The 21,317-nt window shown below is 53.0% G+C and overlaps 1 protein-coding gene across 3 annotated transcripts in view; it reads right to left on the bottom strand.

Moving 5' to 3' along the window:
* Positions 1-335: 335 nt before the first annotated feature.
* The window catches only part of PPP1R16B (protein phosphatase 1 regulatory subunit 16B), an 89,874-nt gene continuing 68,892 nt past the window's right edge, over positions 336-21,317 (bottom strand). Inside the window, exons 3-11 of one of the 3 annotated variants that reach the window (XM_059133206.1) lie at positions 21,111-21,181; positions 17,062-17,207; positions 14,882-14,985; positions 13,151-13,275; positions 10,186-10,311; positions 9,607-9,682; positions 8,505-8,634; positions 8,245-8,413; positions 336-2,396 (exon numbers count right to left, since the gene is read on the bottom strand). In XM_059133206.1, coding sequence (XP_058989189.1) covers positions 1,887-2,396; positions 8,245-8,413; positions 8,505-8,634; positions 9,607-9,682; positions 10,186-10,311; positions 13,151-13,275; positions 14,882-14,985; positions 17,062-17,207; positions 21,111-21,181 — 1,457 coding nt within the window. In that variant the 3' untranslated portion in view covers positions 336-1,886. Of the gene's footprint in view, positions 2,397-8,244; positions 8,414-8,504; positions 8,635-9,606; positions 9,683-10,185; positions 10,312-13,150; positions 13,276-14,881; positions 14,986-16,634; positions 17,034-17,061; positions 17,208-21,110; positions 21,182-21,317 lie in introns of those variants that run through there. The other 2 variants (XM_059133208.1, XM_059133207.1) reach the window with 2 other exon arrangements.

Here is a 21,317-nt window from a genome sequence, read left to right on the forward strand (position 1 = left end):
CAGAGAGCCCCCAGCTCTCTGGTCCCGATAAAGCATCTGCCAGGCCCCTGGGATCCAGCTCCCTTTCTGGGCTATGGGGCCATGGAGGCCACAGTGAGGACAGGGACTGATAAACAGCGGACCCCATCACTAGAATTGTGGCACCGGTGGGGGGGGGGCTCCTCCAGCCTCAGCCCCCTCCCTCTGGCCCAGGGGCCCCTCAGGGAGAATTTCTCATAGGCTCAGAAAGAAGATTAGAAGGAACCCAGAGTGGTCCCCTGAATCCCAGAATCAGGACTAGGGGACCCCTTCAGAGCTCTAAGGAGGTAGTTTCAGGACAAATAAAAGGCGCAGGGCAGGGGACAAACCTGCTGCTTATTAAGTACACCAGTAGGTTCTGGCTGGGCCTGTAGACAGCAGTTTCAAGGGGGCTCTTGAGAAGATGCAGGAGAGAGGCGGTGGGTAGCCTGCCCTCCCCAGTGCTAGGGAGATCGTGGCTGTGAAGCTGTTGGGCCATGGGAAGGTCCAACTCCAGCCCTACCACCGCTCTCCTGAATGCAGTGCAGGGTGTTGGCCATGGGCACCCTGGATTTGCAGCCGTGGGGTGTCATCACTCCCATGACAGGCTGGGAGCCCCTGGGCCCGGCAGGATCTCATAAGGGCCACCTGGCAGACTTGTCTTACCAAGCATTCCAGAAAAGGCAAAGCTGGGCTGGGGGTCCTGAGCACTGACTCTGGGAGGAGTTGGGGGATTCCAGCTGTCCCCCACTGCTCACTCTGATGGCTCAGGCTGGGGAAGTCTAGCTGACAGAGGCTGGACTGAAGCCACCTGAATATTCACAAAGATGGCCCAAGGCACCGGGCTTGGTCACGGCCACTAGAGATGCTCACAGAAATTAACACCAACTCACTCTTCGCCCTCGAAAGCCCTTCCAACACAAGCTACATGTTTCCAACACCGGTCAGGAAAGCCTAGTGATCATGATGCTACCCAGGAAAGAAAGCAGGAAAGCAAGTTCAGTTATCTTCCACCTGGAGTCCTGCAGCCTAAGAGAATTCTTTTATCAAGTGCACTTTTGGACACACTAAATTTGTTCCCCCTTCCCTCTAATTTTTGATACTTCCATCTAGAAGTAAAATGTGACTTGGATTATTCTAGGAAAGGAAGAGCCTGGCTCTCCACCTCAGCCTCCGGGTGGTCACACTGCTGGCTCTTGGCATGGGCAAGGCTCTGGGGAGCAGGCCACTGCCCATCTCATGGACCCATGTCGGCTCATAGCTCCCTCTGATCAAAGAGTGGACCTCCTGCTCCTTCCAGATGTGGACGGTGGCCCAAGCCCCAGTATGACTGTGGTAGGACTGTGGGTCTCAGCTTACCAGGCCCCGTTCCCAGCTAAAGCCATGTTGGCAGTGGTGACATAACAGAGTCTTAGCCTCAATCCTTTTGGGAAGAGCCCACAAATTGTCAGTCCGACCTGCTTCCCATGAGCCCAGGTGTGTGATTCCTACACATGGTTGAGTGTGTATGTATGTGTGTGTGTGTGCACGTGTGCGCGAGCACATGCACACCGATATTTGATATGTGGGTACTGGTCCAGAGAAGCCTTTACCAACAAAAGAGCCAGAATCCCAGCCCCCCCTCCCAAATATGACAGCGGGGAGAGTTAGGAAGCCACAATGGGCCTTGTTTCTGATGGCAGACAATGCAGCAGGAAGCAGAACCGTGGGACGTGGCGATGCTATGGCCGCTGGGTGAGGTGGGGTCAGCGTTCCCCTGGAAAGCAGAGCCCACCTCCCCGCAAGCTGCCCTCTGATGTCTCCCCAGCCAAGGCTGCTGGGGGGTGGGGGGGGATCCTGGATCCCAGAGACCCTTCCCCGAAGCATCTCTCTCCTCCATCATACAGAGACTAGGAGATGCGGCAGCAGCCGTGGACCTTTTCCTCCATCTCCTCCATGGGAGCCTTGAACTTCAAGAGCGGGGGATCTCCGCTGGTGACGGTGTAATAGACCGAGGCACCATTGCTGCTGTACGGGGAAGTTCTGCCTCCGATCAAGGGGGCCTTGCCTTCGCTGCTGCTCTCGCCCGTCCTGGCCATGCTGCTGCCCAGGTGGGTGCTCAGGAAAGGGTGGCTGAGCAGCTTGGCGGCAGCCCGCTGTCGCTTCAGCTCCAGAAGCGTCTGGGGGCTCTGTTCCTTGTAGCCACTCCAGGGAGGGGTGGCGTCGGCCACACCGGGGCTGCCATAGGCCATGTTGTAGTCAGGCACCTCGTGCACTTTCCAGATGTCCCCGTTGGATAGCGCATACTGGTAGGTGCTGACCGGAGCTCGGAGGCCGTTCTCAACAGGCCCATCCATTTCACTTCGTGGGATCTTGGTAGAGAACTCAGAGAGCAGCACGGGTTTCTCCAGCCGGGGGTTCTGAGGGGGAGAAGGACATGAGCAGCCGGTTAGAGGATCTGAACTCACTCCCGACTTGCACCTCTGTGGAGGGCATTCTGGTCTGGACCGGTCCTCCCACCATTTGCCCAACTGGGCTAACAGGACCTGCATTCCACTTTGGGGGGACTCACCAATCTGTCTTTTGGGAGAGCTGACTGATCCCCATCATTGCTGAAGGGGCTGGACCATGACCCCAGGTCTGGCCCATCAACGTACTCCCTGCAGGAGTTGGTTCTTGACTGAAAAGGAGTCCATGAAACTGAGCCCTTGGATGTGCACCAGAAAACTTGAGAAAGAGAAGTTCTGTGTGTGCAGAACTCGAGGGTAGTGAGAATGTTGGAAGCTGGGGGCCTGGGGAGATTGCACGTCAAATGGCCTGCTTGACATTGACCTGACATTAGAGGGAGACCGAAGGGGTGCACTGAGAGCCCTAGGACCCAACTGGTCCCAGACTTTGCAGTTACACGAGCCGAAAAATTCCTGTTTCATGTCACTCGATTTTAGCTGAGTTTTTTTTTTTTTTTTAAGATTTTATTTATTTACTTGACAGAGAAAGATCACAAGTAGGCAGAGAGGCAGGAAGAAAGAGAGAGAGAGAGAGAGAGAGAGAGAAGCAGACTCTCTCTTGCAGGGCTAGATCCCAGGACCTGAGATCATGACCTGAGCCGAAGACAGCGGCTTAACCCACTGTGCCACCCAAGCGCCCCTTAGCTGAGTTTTTGGTCACTTATAATCCTTCCTCTGTATTCCCAGCAAATACCCACTCTGAAATCTCTGAATAACAAGAGCTTAAAAAGGAGCTGCCGCCTAGAAACTACAAACTAAAAGGTAGCTACATTTGGTGAACACAAAAATGTAAAGCATAGTTAAATTCATCATAAATGAAGTCAAAAGACACATTAAAAAAACTGCGACATATATGACAGAAAAGCAATTAATTTCCCAAATAAACCAGAACTCTTAAAAATCCATTTTAAAAAGCCCAACTAGCAGCGCTTGGGTGGCTCAGTGAGTTAAACCCTCTGCCTTCAGCTCAAGTCATGATCTCAGGGTCCTGGGATCAAGCCCTGCACGGGCTCTCTGCTCAGCAGGGAGCCTGTTTTGCCATCTCTCTCTGCCTGCCTCTCTGTCTACTTGTGATCTTTGTCAAATAAACAAAATCTTTGAAAGAATTAAAAAATAAAATAAAAATAAATAAAAGCCCAACTATCCAACAGAAAAAAAAAAAACAAAGGAGATTAATGTGCAGCTCATGGCAATGACAATAATAATAATAATAATAAATAATAGTATTATTATATATAATTATAATATTATTATTAAACATGAGCTATTACATTTATAGCATATAAACACAAGAGAAAATATTCAATCTCACTCATAGTTAATGACATGAAAATTAAAGCAACAAAATATCTTTTTACCTGTCACACTGACAAATGTTTTAAAAATGTGTTATGACTCGGCATCGGCAAGGGTGCGGGAAAACAGGCAGGTACATAAAGTACCATAGTCTCTTCGGAGGACAACATCTCAACATCTCCCCATCCCCCAAAAGTTCGTTTTTATGGAAGAATGCATACTTTGCACCAGCAAGCCCATTTCGAGGACTTCATTTCACAGATACATGTCCCCTTAGGGGAGAAAAGCCTGAACGTCACCGTTAGGCGGGTGGTAAACTAGGGCAAGTACTTGTTCTGGAATGTTCTACACCTGGTGAAAAGAACAAAGGCAACCTTCCTGTGCTGACTTGCAATTCCAGGAGTCTCCACTTCCTGGAAAGATCTCCCAGAAATACACAGTTAGGTTAAGACACAGTAAGGCGAGGGCACTTTCCACAGCAAGCTTCCCTGTAGGTATGTCTTTTCTTCTCATATTTAATGGCATTTCTGAGCTATGCAGGCAGACTGATGCCGCATTTGTGAAATTTTTTTTTTCAACTTAAATTTCTCTATCTATTTTCTTTACTTCCGGAATGGTCTTGGAAAGACCGCTTTTCATTGTCGAGATCAACGCTTCTCTAACTCTATGTGCGTATGAGTCACCTGGGGCTCTTGTGAAAGGGTCCATGCTGAATCACCAGTTCGGGGTTGGAACTCGAATTCCAGCGTTTCTAACAAACTCCCCATGGTGCTTTGACGAGCATGGATTTAAGACACTAGTTCTCAGCTTCAGAGGCTGGGGAATTAAATCACACTACATCAGCTGGGGAGTTAAAAACACTTGCACAGCGCCAATCTGAAGAGGCTACGTTGTGTGATTCCCACTCTATGACATTCTGGAAAAGGCAAAACCATGCAGACAGTAAAACGGTCAGTGGTTGCCCAGGGTTTGGGGAGTAATGGACAGGTGGAGCACCAGGGATTTTTAGGGCAGTGGAAGTATTCTGTATGAAACTTTAATGACGGCTATATGACACCACATATTTGTCAACATCTGTAGAATGTTGAACACCGAGGGTAAACCCTAACGTAAACTATAGGCATCAGTTAACAATTATGTCTCTATATTGTTATCATCATGGTAATACACCTACCACACTAAGGCAAGATGTTCATACCAGTGGAAACCAGCAGACGTGATAAAGGGTGTGTGTGGAGACTTTAGGTACTTCCTACGTATGTTTTCCAGAAACCACAACTGCTCCAAAAAATCAAGTCTATTGATTTTTTTTTTTTATTTTTTTTTTTTTTTTTTTTTTTTTTTTTTTTTTTAAATACATAAATACAAAGCCTGGGCCCCAGGCCCAAAGATTCAGATTTAATTAGTCTGGGTTGCAACCTAGACACCAGGATTTTAAACGAACAAAACCAAAAACACTTCCCCAAGGAATTTTCTGGTACAGTTAAGTTTGTGAGCCACTGGCTGAAGAGACAGGGCTGCTGCCTGCCTCCCGAGCCTCATGTCAGGGTGCCAGCTCTGCCGAAGTATGTGCAGGGGCCAGCTCTGGTAGCTAACTGGGTGGAGTCCTGGCAGAAACCCAACTTGCAGGTCAGACCAAGCAAACACCTCCTTAGATGAGGGGTTTTCAATGTCTGGTGTGCCTCCGAGTCCCCTGGAGAGCTGGTTAGGGCACAGAGCACCGGTTAAACCCAGAGCCCAGGGTGCATGTTCAGTACATGTAGGGCGGGCCAGAGAGTCTGCTTTTCTCACACGCTCCCAGGTGACGCTGCTACTGCTGGTCCAGGGACCCCACTCTGGAGAATGTCTACCTTAGAGACTCTCACAGCCTTGCCAGTACCTAAAGCCTTGAAAGGGATAGGTCAGAGAAAGGAAGGAACTTGGGGCTTCATAGCTGGTGCCCTGTGATCTTGGTTTCGCCTAGGATCTGGGGCTCTGGACCCTGACAGTTGTCCTTGGGACTGGACCTCTGGATGATTGGCCCGAAGCCCAGAGCTCCTTCCTTTTTCTCTGCAAAGCAGGCCCTTTGTTTGCCTTCACCTAACCCCCAAGCACAGCGTTGATGAGAAAGCTGCAGAAGTTAAGGATGAACTCAGGCCACATCTTCCCACCCCCTTCCCTGCGGGGCTGATGCTTTGTGCCACCCCACACTGGCGAGGACTTCTGGCAGAGTCCTGGGCTGTGAGATCTGAACAAACATGGGGACAGGTGGGGGCGGGGGGAAGCAGCTGCTTCCCTGAGGATATCTTTTTTTTTTCCCCCTGAGGATTTCTTTAAGAATCTCCAGTGTCTCCCAGAGATCAACAAGGAAAAGGGGCAAAAGAACAGACACTGCACGAAAGAAGACATGCGGTCAGCCCCTAATGACATGAACAAGCGGTCTCCATCGTCCACCATCAGAGAGATGCAAATTTAAAATGCAAGCTGCAGCAGCAAGCAGGCCAGGACGGCTGAAATGGAGAGCGATGTTACATCAGGGACCGGCGCAAAGAGTTCTGCGCACCTGCTCAGAGAGCAGATGGGAACAGTCACTCTGGAAACTTGCATGGCAGTATCTCTAGTAGCCTCCCCATGAGCTGTTCTGCATTCCTGGCTACACGGTCCTACAGAAAATAGGGCTTATGCCCACCAAAAACCCGTCGGAGAATGTTTTGAGCAGCTTTATTCAAAGTAGCCCCACACTTGAAACAGCCCAAATGTCCACCAGCAGAAGAATGGACCCATGTGCTGTCACATATTTAAACAACAGAACTCTCCAGAGTGAGGGAAAAGGCTGAGCTGCAGCTCTGTGCCTGCACAGGGATGAGTCTCAGGGTCTCCAAGTAAGTCAGACACACAAGACTACAGACTGCTGAGGCCATTCACACGCAGATGTGGGCGCAAACCTGCTCTTCAGTGCTCAAAGGTAAACAGAGCTGCCTTTTAGGGCAGGAGGACTGCTGACTCGGAACCAGGAACTTTCTGGGGTGATGGAAATGCTCCATGCATTCATCTCAGGGGACATGTTTACAAAAGTTCAACTGAAAAACCCATTTCAAATTCATGTACTGAACATAACTTCACCGCACTCACAAAGGAAAGTTAAATAAATGTGATTTAATTTCAGTCTGCATCTCTCTTCTCCCCGACCCTAGAAGTAGGCACAACAGAGCCTCTGAGGCGCCCTCTCTGTCCCCAGCAAGGGCTGTGACTGGATTCCCTTGGGTGGGCACCTTTCCCGGCTTCAGATCAGCCTTCATGTGACCTCACTGTTCCAGCTGGAGGGCAGGTCCCACAGAGATGCAGGGGTACGCTGGGCTAATCATTTTTCATTCCACCAAAGCAATACTTTCCAGAACTGTTTTCAGCTGCTTATCATTGGTAGATATACCAAAAAGGCAGACCACTGCTATGGACAGTCAGCCTCTCTGTTTCTGTCCCCAGCAATTCTGCCCCAAACTTGCTGGCCCCACTCAGCAAGCCAGCAGCCATGCATGAAACCCAAGCCTGTTGGTACTAAGTAACACAGGGTCCTCCCAAAATTCCTGGTCGCCCCATGTATCTGAATGTGACTTTAGTTGGAGGCAGAGTCTTCGCAGATATAATAAGTTAAAATGGGGTCATCCTGGATTGTGGGCACTAATCCAATGACTGCTGTCTAAGAAGAGAAAACAGAGACACAGACACACACAAGGGAGAAGCCATGTGACCACAGAGGCAGAGACTGGAGTCTGGCGAGCAAAGCCAGCACGTGCCTGAGCCACATGAAGCTAGGAGAGAGGCATGCAACAGATTCCCTTTTGGAGCCCACAGAAAAAACCAATGCTGTTGACACTTAGACTTTCGACTTCTGGCCTCCAGAACTGTAACAGAACACACTTCTAGGGATCTGAGCTACCGAGTTTGTGGAAATGGGATCCAGAAATTCTAGGAAACTGACACGGCATCCCCTTAAGAAAGCAGTTCAACGCCCAGACCAGCAGCTACTCTCGGAGCAGGCTTCTTATGGCTCCAACCAGTACCCTGCTCAGTATTTCCACACATTTTTCCCAACCAGATGTGCTCCATAAACACAGTTCTCCATATCTTGTTATGTTCCCCCCCAGAACGTTCTAGTGCTGTTAGCACCTGGGGGCACTGCTGTGCTGAGCCTCTCCTTTGGGGAGCCCAGAACCAGATGTACCAGAGCACAGCAGGCACACAGCAGGGACTTCTTGTCTGTTAGGAGACCCTCCTGGCTGCCAAGGCTCCCAGTTCTGACTCTCACACCAGGACTTCCTCAAGAAGCACAGGGGCCACCAGCACCAAAGGGGTCCAGCTGGTGTAAGGGCGCTGTCCAGCAGCCCTCCCCCTGAAGGCTCTGACATGAAAAGGCCAAGACCAGGCCGGGGCCCTGTCCTCCATCCCAGTAGCAGCTGACACCGAGGCAGGTCACAAGGCCACTCACTGGGTCCTTGTTCTCTTGGTCTGTCCTGGTCTCCCTGATGTCCCCGTTGTAGGTGGCAGTCCGTTGGTCCTCTGCCGCACTCCGCTGCTGCCACAGTATGGCCTCTCCCTCATACTCCTTCCTGTACAGGTTGGTCCTGTCCGACAGGCTGGCTCGACGCACCACCTTCCTGAGGGGAGAGAGGAGCTGCTGGAGGGCTGGGCCCAAGCGCCACAGGCAGGAGTGCCCCCAGGAACCACGGCCGGCCTGCCCTGACTCACCCACGGCTCCCTGCGCTGGACGTTCTCCGGCTCAAGGATGACTTGTGTCTCAGCTGTGACTTCATGATGACGTCATGCTTGTGTTTTAGCTCCAACAGCAGGACTTTGAACTCCTCCTCCTCACACAGGTCTGAAGCAGGGGAGGAAGCTGTTGTGGGGAGCAGTGCCAGGACCGGTGGACCCCAGGAGCCCTCCAGACCATGGGAGCTGCCACCCAACGCACTGAAAACTCTCAGCATCTTTGGGGGCATCCAGAGAGGGGAGTAAACAATGCTGGCCTCACTTCCTGGGCTATACCCCAATCCTTAAAGGATAAGAATGGGAAGCCCAGGACCCATATAGTCATAGCTCCTAAGGTTCTCTGCTATGACCAAAAGATCCATCCACCTTCAGTAGTTTCCAACAGGAGTCATCAACTCTCCAGTGATATAGGAAGTATTGAGAGAAACAAGCAGGTACTCTATGTAGCCCAAGCCAGAACTTATATATATCTCGGATCATATATACCTACACGTTCAATCCAACCAATCCCTTCATTTCTCTACCCACCCAGTCACTGACCCAGCCATCCATCCGTAGATTCATCCCTAACCAGTGATTGATCCATTCATCCATCCACCCATCATCTGCCCATCCTCCATCCATCCATCCACCCATCATCCATCCATCCTCCATCCATCTACCCATCATCCATCCATCCATCCATCCAACCACCCATCATCCGCCCATCCTCCATCCATCCATCCACCCATCATCCATCCATCCTCCATCCATCTACCCATCATCCATCCATCCATCCATCCAACCACCCATCATCCGCCCATCCTCCATCCATCCATCCACCCATCATCCATCTACCCATCATCCATCCACCCATCAGCCAGCCATCCTCCATCCACCCACCCATGAATACATTTATCTATCCATCCGTCCAGCTATCCATCTGTACAATCTACCCTTCATTAACTTATTCATTCATTTTGCTACCCATCCACACACCAGTCCACCATCAAGCCAACTCTATATTTTACCCAATTATCCCACTATCTATAAAAACCCCAATGAGTAGCTAAGGGTGTTCTGGATTTTATGCTGGACTTACCTATTGGCATTTCATCCATGGATGTCCTAGCACTGAGACTAGCCCCATGGGACACCAACAGCTCTGCCATCTGCATCTGAAACACAGGAAGAAGCCCACATGCCCCCTGGGCTCAAAAAGTCTGGGAGGTAGATAGAGTGCCCCCACGTTTCTCAGGATCTGACATAAAGAGTGATGGGGCAAAGCTGGTTTGCAGGGAAGGCCCTGCACCCTGGAGGCAGGAATCCTGGCAACACAATGGGCTTGACCCCTCCTCCAGCATTCCTGGGCCATGCCAAGGGATAGGAGAAGGAGTCTGCTGTAAATCTAGAGCTGCCAAGCATCTAAGGAGGGACTGCAAAAGCTGGAGTTTTCGATCTGGGAAACAGAGGGAGAAAGGACCAAATCAGAAGCATGAAGAATTACCTAATTTGGTAAATGTGTTATCGTCTTCTTAGAACACAACTTATCAAATGTTTTTGGAAACTCTCTAGGTCTTTTCCTATCTCACAAACTAGCTATAGTCAACACCTTCAGTGGGTCCTGTGAACCAACTGCCAGCCCAAAGGACAGCGGGTAGGTCCCACTGCCGAGCATTACCTGTCCCCAGAAGGCAGCCGCGTGCAGGGGCTCCCAGCCATCCCAGTCCTTCACGTCCACACGCACTCCGTGGTCCAGGAGGAGCTCGGCTGCCCGCAGGTATCCGTTGGCTCCAGCGATGTGCAGCTAAAGGGGAGGGGAAGGTGAATCTTCCCTATGGGTGCCAGTCCCACTTTTAGAGACAGGAGAGCCCTCTTCCCAACCCAAATCCCAGCTCATTTCCAGGGACGGTAGAATGGAAGAGAAGGAAGCAGAAATCCAGTCACATTGCAAAGTTTTATTAATTAAGGCCACTCTTTATCCTGTGGTTGGTGTGAAGGCCCCTGTGGTTAAGGCAACAGCATTGACTGAGTCCCTACCATGTGCTGAGCTGGAAGGAAGGGGTTTCAGAGGCCCAGCGTGGTGGTTTTAAAATGTCTACACATTCTTTGATATACTTCCCTTAAGAGAGGAAGTTTAATTCTCTTGCTCTGAATGTGGGCCAGAACAAGTGACTCACTTCTAACAAGTAGGACATTGTGAAGTGGTGGTGTGTGATTTCTGAGGTGAGGTCATAAGAGGCATCACTGCTTCCACCTCCTGCTCTCTGGGATCAATCCCTCGAGGACAAAGCAGCCATCACGTAGTACAGAGAAGCCTGAGGAGGTGAAGCATGGAGGCCTCCTGCTGACAGCGGGCACTAACTTGCCAGCCACATGAGGGCGCCATCTTGGAAGTGGATCTTCCAGCTCTAGTCCAGTCTTCAGACGACTGCAGCTTCCTGAGAGACCCCCAAGCACAGCTACCCAGCTGAGCTGTTCCCCATTCCCTAATCACAGAAACTATGTGAAGTGATAAATATTGATCGTTGTTTCAAGAGGCTAAGTTTTGAGTTTGTTCGTTACACGATAGGCCATCAGTACATCCAATAAAGGAAAGCCTCATGCTGAGGTAACAGCTCTCCTATCTGATACCATTCAAGGCCTCTGGTGATAGACACCATACTGGGACCTCACTTGTCCCATCTGCTTGATCTCCAGAAAGTACATAAAGCATCTAGCCCGTGACAGACACTCAGTAAGTGATGAACATTCTCAGAGAGCCGTGAGGGATGACGAGGTTCACCATGGAAATGGAGGAAGGAGGAAGGCGATGAGGTAAAGAGACACCAGCTGCCTAGCCAAGGTGGGAGGCGGAGGGAAGAGCCCAAGGAGGCCAGCAGAAGGCTGGCTAGGTGGAGACCAGGGAGCTCTGGGGGTGCTGAGATTTGGGGCAACAGCATTGCAGACAGTGGGACAGAGAAGGCTTGGCCCTGGAAAGCAGCCCTTCAGAACGCAGCCCTGACGGTCAGGCGTCGCCTCATCCTGAGGTACAGCTGCTATAAGGTTCAGGCAAACAGACGTTTTCCTTTATTTTTCAATTTGCAGAAGAAGCCCAGGGTGTGATCTGGTGCAGGCACCCACGAAAATTACAATAATCATCTGATTTATAAATGTGTGATGTTTGCCAGTTGTGGAGACGACAGCCGGCAGGGCCAGCAGACATTACAATCTGTGTGGCCTCGTACTGGGCGGGGAATAAAAAGGCATGACTGGGATAGGGAGAGCGTTAATAATAATGATGATAGTGTGAACCACTGATACCTACTGAGAGTTTAGAGACTCTGGGCTTCGCACCTACATGCAGAATCCCATTTATTCCTCCCAACAACCTGGTGGGGAAGGGACGAATAGTAAACCCCACTTTACTAGAAGACCTGAGACCCAGTACGGGCCTGGCCCATGTGGTCTGGGCCACCCTGAGGCCAGCCTCAGTCCAGGAGGAGGAAACCTGTGTGTCTAGACGGCCAGCCACAGACCCAAAGGGGCGTGTGCCCTGGGACATCCTGGCTTTGCCTTCATACAGCAATGTTCCATCTCACTATGTGACTCTATCTTTGAGGGCTGGGCTGAGCAGGGACCCATTAATGGGTTAGCGAGGGGATGAGGCAGAGGGTGGGGCTCAGGAACCAGGTGAGAAGGCCACTTACTATCTTTGGGCCACAGGTCAGGCCTGAAGGGCAATGAAGGCTCTCAGGACTGCTGAGTCCTACCAGGTAAGCTCAAGATTTTGAGACTCCTGAGTGCTCCTGGCCAGCATGGACCCCAAGCCGAGGCCAGGGCCCAGCCATCGGTGAGGAGAAGGTGGGTATGTGGGCATCCCAGGCCATGCTCCTGTTTTCAGTTTAAAGCCTCAGAGCCAGACCCTCCCCAATACCGGGCTCCATCCTATAGGAGAGCCTACGGAGAGAGGTCAAAGTCTCCAATCCCTGACACGTGAGCTGAAAGGATGAGCGGAGCTAATCAGGCAGACCTGAGAGGGAAAGAGCTCTCTTGTTCCCTATCTCCAGGGTCTAATGAAGCCTGGGGCACTCAGGTGTGTGTTGCCTGGATGGAGGAAGGAACCAATGGGTGGAGGGTTGGATGGATGGATGGATGATTGGGTGTCTGGACACAGAAGCCAAAGAACCCAGGGGACAGGCTGTCGCAGTGAGGTTCGGGGAGGCTGCTCAGTCTGGGCAGAGGGATGGGAGAGGTGATCCTAAGGCAGGGGAATGGACGGCACAAAGCAAGGGGGCATGCACGAGTGGGTGGCTGGTGGCTCCAGTCTTTACGTGGGAGGCACCACTGGAGGAAGGCCACGTGATGGGCTCGGATGGATTCCGGGAACATGAGGTAAAGGAGGAAATGGAAGACAGAGCTGGTGAGCAAAAGGGCTCCTGACCCCCAGCCCCAGCTGAGACTGGCCAGATTCTCCAAGGCACTGAGCCCTGTTCTGCTAACTCTCCATATTTCAGGAGCAACCCTGGCCCCAAAGTGAGTCTGGAGGAGGTTCAAGGCCACAGACAGGCCCCAACTGTATCAGCTTAACCTCAACCAGATGCAGATCCACCCCAGCTAGGCTGGTGCTGAGCCCCCAGCCCGACCCGCCTGGCCCATGTGCTCACCAGCGTGGCACCCTGGGCATCTATCCAGTCGAGGTCCTGGCCCGCTGCGATCATACAGTGGATGTCTGCGATCATCTGCTGCTCGGGGGCCGCCCGCATCTCGTTGATCTTCTCTTGGGTGATGCCTGTAAAGGGGAGAGGGGGCCGAGTCAGCACCCCGGGGCCAGGCCCCAGGCAGGGAGGGATGCAGGGCAGACGGGCCAGGCGGCTGGGCAAGAGAGCAGACAGCCATGCCCATGGATCACTCTCTCCCAGGCCCAGTGAACACACACCCACGCACCAGCCCACAGAACAGGGGCCATTCCTTCCTGATGCCCAGGAGGCACTACTGTGAGATGTTCTGTTCCTCTGCACCATCCACCTGCCTCCATCCGCTCAAATGGCTGGCTCTGCCCCAGGCCACGGTCTGGACGGGATCGCCCCCCTTGCTGACCTCCCCTGACCACCTAGCTGACCAGGGGCTCTGCTAGTTCCCCCTTCCCGTCCGCGGCTGCGTTTGCAGCACGGTGCTTCATGGATTTCTGTTATGGGAATGAGTGAATGGACAAACATAACTTCTGAATAGCAAAGTGGAGTCAAGGGAGGTGTGAGGACCCAGACAGACGTTCTGTAGCCTGAGTCTCTGGCTACAAGTCTGAGTGTTACCGGCAGCGACTAAATGTATTTAAGGAAGCAAAAGTGACATGTTCTATTCAAAGGTCCATTAGATTGAACATTCTGGGATGGAATCTGGGGTAGGTCTGTAAACTGAAAAGGAGGGAAAAAAAATTATAATTTCACTCACATGAACCCTGAACTGAAATGTAGCATTTCGTTCCCTGAGGCCAAAAGTGAAATCCACAGCACGACAAGAAATGCCTGTGACTTTAACACCAACAAAAAGTGCGCCTACTTTCCTGACGTGCTACCTTGCTATTTCGTGAATTAATCAAGTTTCTACATAACACGTTTAGGAATATTTCAGTAGCTATAGTTTAATATCGTTGGGTTCCTTTATAATCAATCCTGAGATTCTGAGAACTGCATTTGAAAACACGATTCCTAAAGAGGGGCACAGAGATTCATCAGACTGGCACAAAACTGCAGACCGTCGGCCAAAGATGGACAGGCAGAGCCCAGATGCCAAGGAATGGAGGGACCCCATCATGGTTACCGGAGCGCCCTGGGAAGGAACTCAAGGGCAGGGTCCCAGCCGGCCCTGACACTGTGGCCAAGGGTCTGGATTTGAGCTGTCTTCTGGCAGAGACCTTCAGAAATATGTCCCTGTGGTGGTGGGGCAGACAGGTCTCTAATTGCTACATTTGTTTCCTCTCTGAAGCTCATTTGTGAGCTGAGAACAGCCCACAGCTTGTTTACCCCAGCCCCTGGCAGCCCCCGTGGTGCCTGGCACAGAGCAGGCACCCGCGAATGTTCTTGACTCTTGATTATTTTCCCAAATGGAAATCTATCTTTCTTGTGAATGTTTATTGAGTTGGATTGTCACAGCTGACGGAGAGGAGACAGGGCCAGCTGAGGCCGCCCACGCGTGTGGGTGACACGGCAGAGAACAATGCCTCCCTCTGCACAGCACAGCTTTCCAAGGGTCCTTCTGTGTCCACGTCTTGCTAATCACTGGGATAACCATCGTAACGAGGATCCATCCCCTTTCCTGAGCGCTGGGCACGAGGCAGGCAGGTAGCCGGCTCACTGGAGCACCCATGCCCACACCAGGGCACGCCGCCCTGACCTTACCCTGGTATGCCATGCACGTCTCAATGACATCCAGGGTGGGCTCGTCCTCGCAGAGGTCATACGGCATGTTCCCATCCGAGTTGACTGCGAGTAAGTCGGCCCCACTGCAGAGAGAGGGTGAGAGTGAGGACCAGGGGAGTGTGGCTGGGGTTAGTCTGGCAGCCTCTGCCCTCCAGCCTCTCGCTGGTAGCTCCACTGTGCACCCTAGCGCCCCAGCCCTTCCCCCCTTACTGGGGCCCCCCAGCTAGGACAGCAGCTTCAGGACTCGGCTTCTCCCAGGAGAGCAGCCCCAGCAGACCTCCACCGGCTTCCTGCTCTGTTGGGCCAGCGGGCAGGCACTTGGGGACAAATGTCAAAGTCCTCCCTGGTGACCGTAACATAAATAACATGAATGGCCCTATAAACACACCGTCTTCTTTCATCTTCATCCTAGTCCTTGTGGGCTGCTCCTGTCAGCCCGTCTCACTCAAGAGGACACAGAGACTCAGACGGCCAGTTGTCCGAGGTCACACAGTGAGGACGTGGGAGGGTCAAGGCTCAAACCCCGGCTCTGTTTCAGTCTGCATCCCCCTGCAGAAACACCCTAAGCTCTCCCCCACCATCTCCAAGTCCCATCCCCAAAGGCTGACAGCCCAGGGGCAAGACCGAGCCTTGGGGCTCCCTGGCAGAACCTGCTTTTGGGGCCAGTGGTTCCCACGTGTGGTTCTGGGCTGCCCCGCAGAATCACCCAGGCATCCCTGAAATACAGGGCAGCTTCCTGGACTCTACTCCGGACCCCCTGAAACACCCTCTGGCGGGGGGGCTTGGGAGTGGGTATTCTGAACCCACACGCCACGTGACTCTGGCACAGATCAGTGGTAGGGACCCGCTGCGCCAGGCTGGCACCACTCCCTTTCCCTCTGGGCACCATCATCGTTCAGGTGCTCCTGGAAGACTGAGTCACACCCAGGTCCTCATCAGAGCTGTGGGCACAGGCCCCCACCAGTAAGTCCTCAGGCCCAATGGCCCTGCACGGAGAGGTCTCTGTGCTGCCACATGCCCTTGGGCAAGCTGATCCTCCCCTCTGATCCTCCGCTGTGACCTCCATCGTCCCCTGCGGCCACCTGACGAGGTGCTGCTTTGCTGAGACCTCTGCCAAAGGTCACCTGTTCTTGGGCCCTCTTCCTGATTCCTTGCTCTCAGATGCTCTCCGTGGCCTCCCAGGACCCACTCTAAGCACCAGCACTGAAATCCCCTGGTTTCCTGCCCAGTGCCCTAGCACTTCTGCATTCCTGAGGGACCACTGCCCAGCTCAAGTGCCCACCAATTATCAGGGAATTCAATAGAACCCACTTGAAATGGAATGTTGTTTTTTTCTGTGTTTACAGAACCTGAGCAGGAAGGAATTTGAGGACTGGAAAAGCCCATCAGAATAGCATATGCAGAAATGGCCTTATTCCTATGGAAGACACTGCTACATGGTGCCCCTCCAAGCAGGTTCTCCCCCCGACCCCCGACCCAAGGAATAGCATGTAGATAGCATTTGGGAGACAGGGCCAAGGAAGGATGCTTTTTTTTTTTTTTTTTTTTTTTTTAATAGCAAACTAGCCAAAAATGGCAACAAGACATAAAGAGGGTAGTGGAGATGAGTATAAATTCATGGACTCACAGAGACAGAAAGAAAGAGATTTTAAAAAACAGAGGGCTACCCTGATACCCTGATATGAAGCCAGACCAAGCCCCTACACAGAAGGAAACCTACAGACCCACATACCTCATGAACACGGATGCAACCGCCCTCCACGAAATACCAGCAAACCCAAGGCAGCAGCACGGCAAAAGGATCACACACCAAGACCAATGGGGACCATTCCAACAATGCAAGGGTGGTGGTTTGGGGGTGGGGGTACAGCACAAAGGGAGAGAGAGAATGAAGAGAGACAAAGAGGAGTAGGAAAGGCACACAGAGATGGAGGGAGGAAGGGAAGGGGGGGCAGAGGAGGAGAGAGAGACATAGAAACAGAGGCGGAGGAGGGTGTGGGGAGAAAGAGACATACCAGGCACCACAAGAGGCAGAGGAAGTGGTGGCCTAGAGGAAGAGGAGAGAGAGGAGGGAGACAGAAGGCAGAAACAAAACAAAACCAGCACAGAACTAGCGAAGGCAGGGCAGAAGCCCCACTGGGGGAGAGAGGGCCACGTACTACTGAACGAGGATTTTCACCAGGTTGATGTGGCCACAGGTGGCCGCCGCATGCAGGGGCGTCCATAGCTCGTTGTCCTTGGCATTCACGTTGGCACCATGGGAAAGGAGCAGCTTAACAATCTCCTCAAAGTTGTCGATGCAGCACTGCGGAGGGTGAAGGGGAGACACAGGCAGGATCAGCTCCCGCAGGGCCTCGACCCCAGTGGGGACACGCCAGCTTCCCCTCGGGAGGCCACGAGAAGGACAGTGGAGCCAAACTGTGTCTGAGTCTGAATCCATCTGTATGACTTCCATGCTATATGACCTTGGGTAAGCCACATAACCTTTCTGAGCCTCAGTTTCCCCATGAGTAAGTTCATAATATTTAAGACATAAATATAAGTGAAACATAAAAAACATAAGGGAGCAGCAATAAGATGCTTTTCCAAGTGTTGGTGAAATGAAAGGAAATTTTGAATGAGACTTTAAAATCATTTTTAATTCCTGAAGGCCTTTTTCAAACAAAATTGTATGGACGACTCTACCTTAGAGAACAAATACGTGCAGGGAGGGCTGACTCCGGTTGGAGCAGGAGTGGGTGTCGGTGGGGTAAGGGGGCTGTTGGGGGAGTCCCTCTCCCTGTCAGTCACCTCCAAGGCATGGCCCAAGGTCACAGTCTGATACCTCTGACTCGGGGACTTCTGACCCAGGAGCTCCATTCCTGGGGAAGCCCCAAGTAACCAAGCCTCACCCCCAGAGCACCCACCCCCACCTCAGGGCTCTGGGGACCCCAATATAATCCCTGAAAGGACATGGCCATGTCTGTGCTCTCCCCTGTCCACATGTAGGCCGGTCCTGGAGAGAGGACAGGTTCTCGGCAGCCCTTCAGAGAGACAAAGGGCTCCGACAGCCGTTAGAGCTCTCACACTCCAGGGACACAGACAGAGATAGACTCCACGGGGATGGAGGGGCCTCAAGCCCATGAGCAGAGAGAGGTGAGGACAGAGGGGGAAGACAAGGAGAAGCCGCAGGGGATGAGGCAGGGGTCTGGGCTCAGGACTCCCCAACCAGGTAAGGCTCAGCCCTCTTGCAGTGGGAGACGCTGTAGTTATACTCAGACAAGCAACACAATCAGACTTGATTTTTTTGTTTTGTTTTGCTTTGTTTTGTTTTGTTTTTTAATCTTCCCTCGGGTGGATGTGGAGAACAGACTGCGTGCGAGCACTTTTGGGGGTGGAGAGGGACAGTGAGAAGCTATGTTGAAATCATCCAGTTAGGAGATGATGGCGGCTGGGCCTACAGGAGTATCTGTGGGCAGAGGGAGAAGGGACTGGATGTCAGCAGAAGAATCAGGAGCACCTTTGGGAACCCAAAGCCCTGGGTGTGGATATGGGGTGGGGGGACATGGTGCCCAACCCCATCCCCAGCAGAGCCACGGCTCAGAACCAGAAGGGCATAAGGGAAAGGAGCAGCTGTTTACACAGATGATGCCAGAGATCCAGGTTCTCTCCCTGCTCCGGCCGGTCTGGGGTTGGCTGGGTCTAAGGGCATCTCTCCAGAACTGCGGGGTAAAGGGAATTCAAGGAAGGGTGGCTCTGTCTCAAGAGGGTTGAGCGAACCACGCAGTGGCGCTGCATGGCCAGCAGAGGGCGCCAAAAGCACTGGAGTGAGGTCTTGGGTAGCAGCAAGGGGCCCCAGGCTGGCAGTGGCTGGGAGGTGGGTCTAAGAAGCCCCTGTCCAAAGGAGAACCGGCTCAGCCCCACCCCTCCCCCGTGTCAGGGGACAGTGGAGGCAGAAAACCCACCCGTAGGGCTCCAGAAAAGTGAGGATGGGGTGGCAGGGGAGCTCAGGTGGAAAAGGGAAAAGATTGTGCACCCAGAATTGCAGTCTTGTGAGAGCTATGCCCAGCCTGAAAGACTCAGCCAGAGCAAGGGCTGGGCTTGGGGTGCACGTTGCAGTGGTCGGTGGTGGCGTGGGCAGCCCTCCTCCCCCACACTCCCCAAGGTGGGAAATGGCACCTGCCGTTTGATGACTCCTCCCGCCCCCTCCCTTCCCACATTCAATCTAGCAGCAGACTTGGGGATGCCATCTCCTAAGTCCCTGCCCCCAGCCCACTGCCTGGTGAAGCTTCACCGCCTCCCCGTCTCCCTGGCGCTCCCCTTCCCACGCCCTGCACCCTCACCAAACCATCAGTCTCAGTTTACAAACCCCAAAGGCTCCCTCTGCCAAGAGGAGAAGAGCCGCTCTCCTTTGCCAGGCATGCGAAGCTGCTTCTTAATGTGCTCCTTGGTCCGTTGCAGGGGCAGTGACAACAGTAACGACAGCCCCGCCAGCCACGTTATCGATAACCACTGGGAGTGCAGCGGAGGAGCCCTGGGACCACCTCGCTAGCCTTTGGCCACCAACTGCCTCATTCGCTCCTCAGAACAACATCCCGAGTGCTCTGGAGTCCTGTGCGGCTAGTGGCTACCGTCCACCATCCAGCACGGGGCAGATGTACAGGACATCCCACCGTCATAGAACATTCTAACTGGACGGGGCTATCCCTGAGCCTCAGTTTCCTGAGCTATAAAATGGGGATAAGATTCTAAAGGGCTGTTGTGAGGCTCACCCTATGCTTCACAAAAAGCGAAGTGACTACAGACACGAGCAATGGGACGGATTTCAATAATGACAACACCGTCTCATGATCGTGCTGTGTCAGGAGACGCGAAGGGCTGTTATGAGTACTCACTTAATCCTCACAAAAACCCAGCGAGGTGGGCACTAGTTATTCTGATTTCACAGATGAGGAAAGTGAGGCACAGAGAGCTTAAGTACCTTGCCCAAGATCATACAGCTAGAATGAGGGGGTGCAGGACACCCTGTGCACAGGAAAAGCAGCCAAAAGGACACATGGGAAGCCACTTGGCTGATGGCCAGGGGTGGGGCTTGCTCCTGGGGCTCCTGGATGGGGGCAGTGGTCAGTCGTTGTCCACCCCTTCCTGCCTTCATGGGCACAGGGAGAAGCTCTCACCAGCCCGGGGGTCCGACAGCCTGGCCTCCCACCCACCATGTTGCATTCAAGTCCCCCTGCTCAGAAACTTGGGCCAGGGCACAGGGAGGCTTCTGTGTGTTCCTTAAGTCAGCATGCACATCTTGAGCACCCACTGTATGCCAGCGTGGGGGAAGACACTAGGACGTACCAATGAACAAGTGACCTGGGCTCTGCGCTCACGAGGCTGAGTTGGACAGAGGGAGGCCAACATCAAACAGTTCAGCTAACCGTTCAAACGGCCGCCAGAGGGCGTGCTCAGAAGGTAGGGATGCCCTATCACGCACCCCAGCGCCCGGGCCCTCGCCACAGACTGGGGCTAAGTGGGCACATACCCACATGCCCACATGCTGGGAGAAATGCGGTGCAGAGTAGCCAGTGTGTGGAAGGAACAGAAAGGCCAGAGGGCTGGAGTCTGGAGAGCCAGGAAGCCCAGAGTGCTGGTTGGGGGCCAGGCCTTGAGGAGCCTTGTGGGAAGACACCGAGGGCTTTGAGTAATGTGAGACTTTGACCTGAGCATCCCTGTGGCCACAGCGTAAAGAGCAAAACAGGGAGGGGCAGCTGGGTGCTGGGGACCAGCGAGGGGGCTAGCCCTTTGCCCTGCTGTGAGAGCACCTGGTTCGTGGCCACACGTCCTGGTGTATGACACCCAGGCAGGTCAATCACCTCCGTCACCAGGGTGGAGGGGTGCCTTGGTGGGTGTGAATAGACACGCTTCATAAACTTCAAGCTCAAAACAAACTTGCTTTGTTTGCAAGCCTCTCGCTGGACAGTGAGGATGCAGTGGACAAAGGCTCCCTGTCCCTGGAGGCTGCGCGTGTGTGCTGGGCGTGCCTCCGCACCAGGGCTCTGGGGGCATGTTCGTAACAGACCCACATCTCTCCACTGAGGAGAGAAGAGCCTTTCAGACGAGGCAGCCAAGGATCTCCTTCCCATCTCCTCCCTAAGGACTCTGGGCAGGAAAAAGCAGGGAGGGGGGTAACTGTTCAGGTAGGGGGGCAGCAATCAGGGGACCCCAGCGAGCCTGGCCTTACCTGGTGCAGGGCTGTGAGTCCATCCTCATTGCACAAATCAGGGCTGACCTTATTCTTCAGGAAGTAGCGTACTGCAACAGAGGGGACAGGAGTCAGCATCCCGTCATGCACCAGCACGCGGCAATGCGAGGGGCCCGGCTGAGACCCACTTTCCCCCGTGGCCTGAAGCTGACCATCCTACTGACTCTTTACAACAGGCACGGGAGG

Source organism: Mustela lutreola, chromosome 9 (genome assembly GCF_030435805.1).
Source record: "Mustela lutreola isolate mMusLut2 chromosome 9, mMusLut2.pri, whole genome shotgun sequence".
NCBI classification, from domain to species: Eukaryota; Metazoa; Chordata; class Mammalia; order Carnivora; family Mustelidae; genus Mustela; species Mustela lutreola.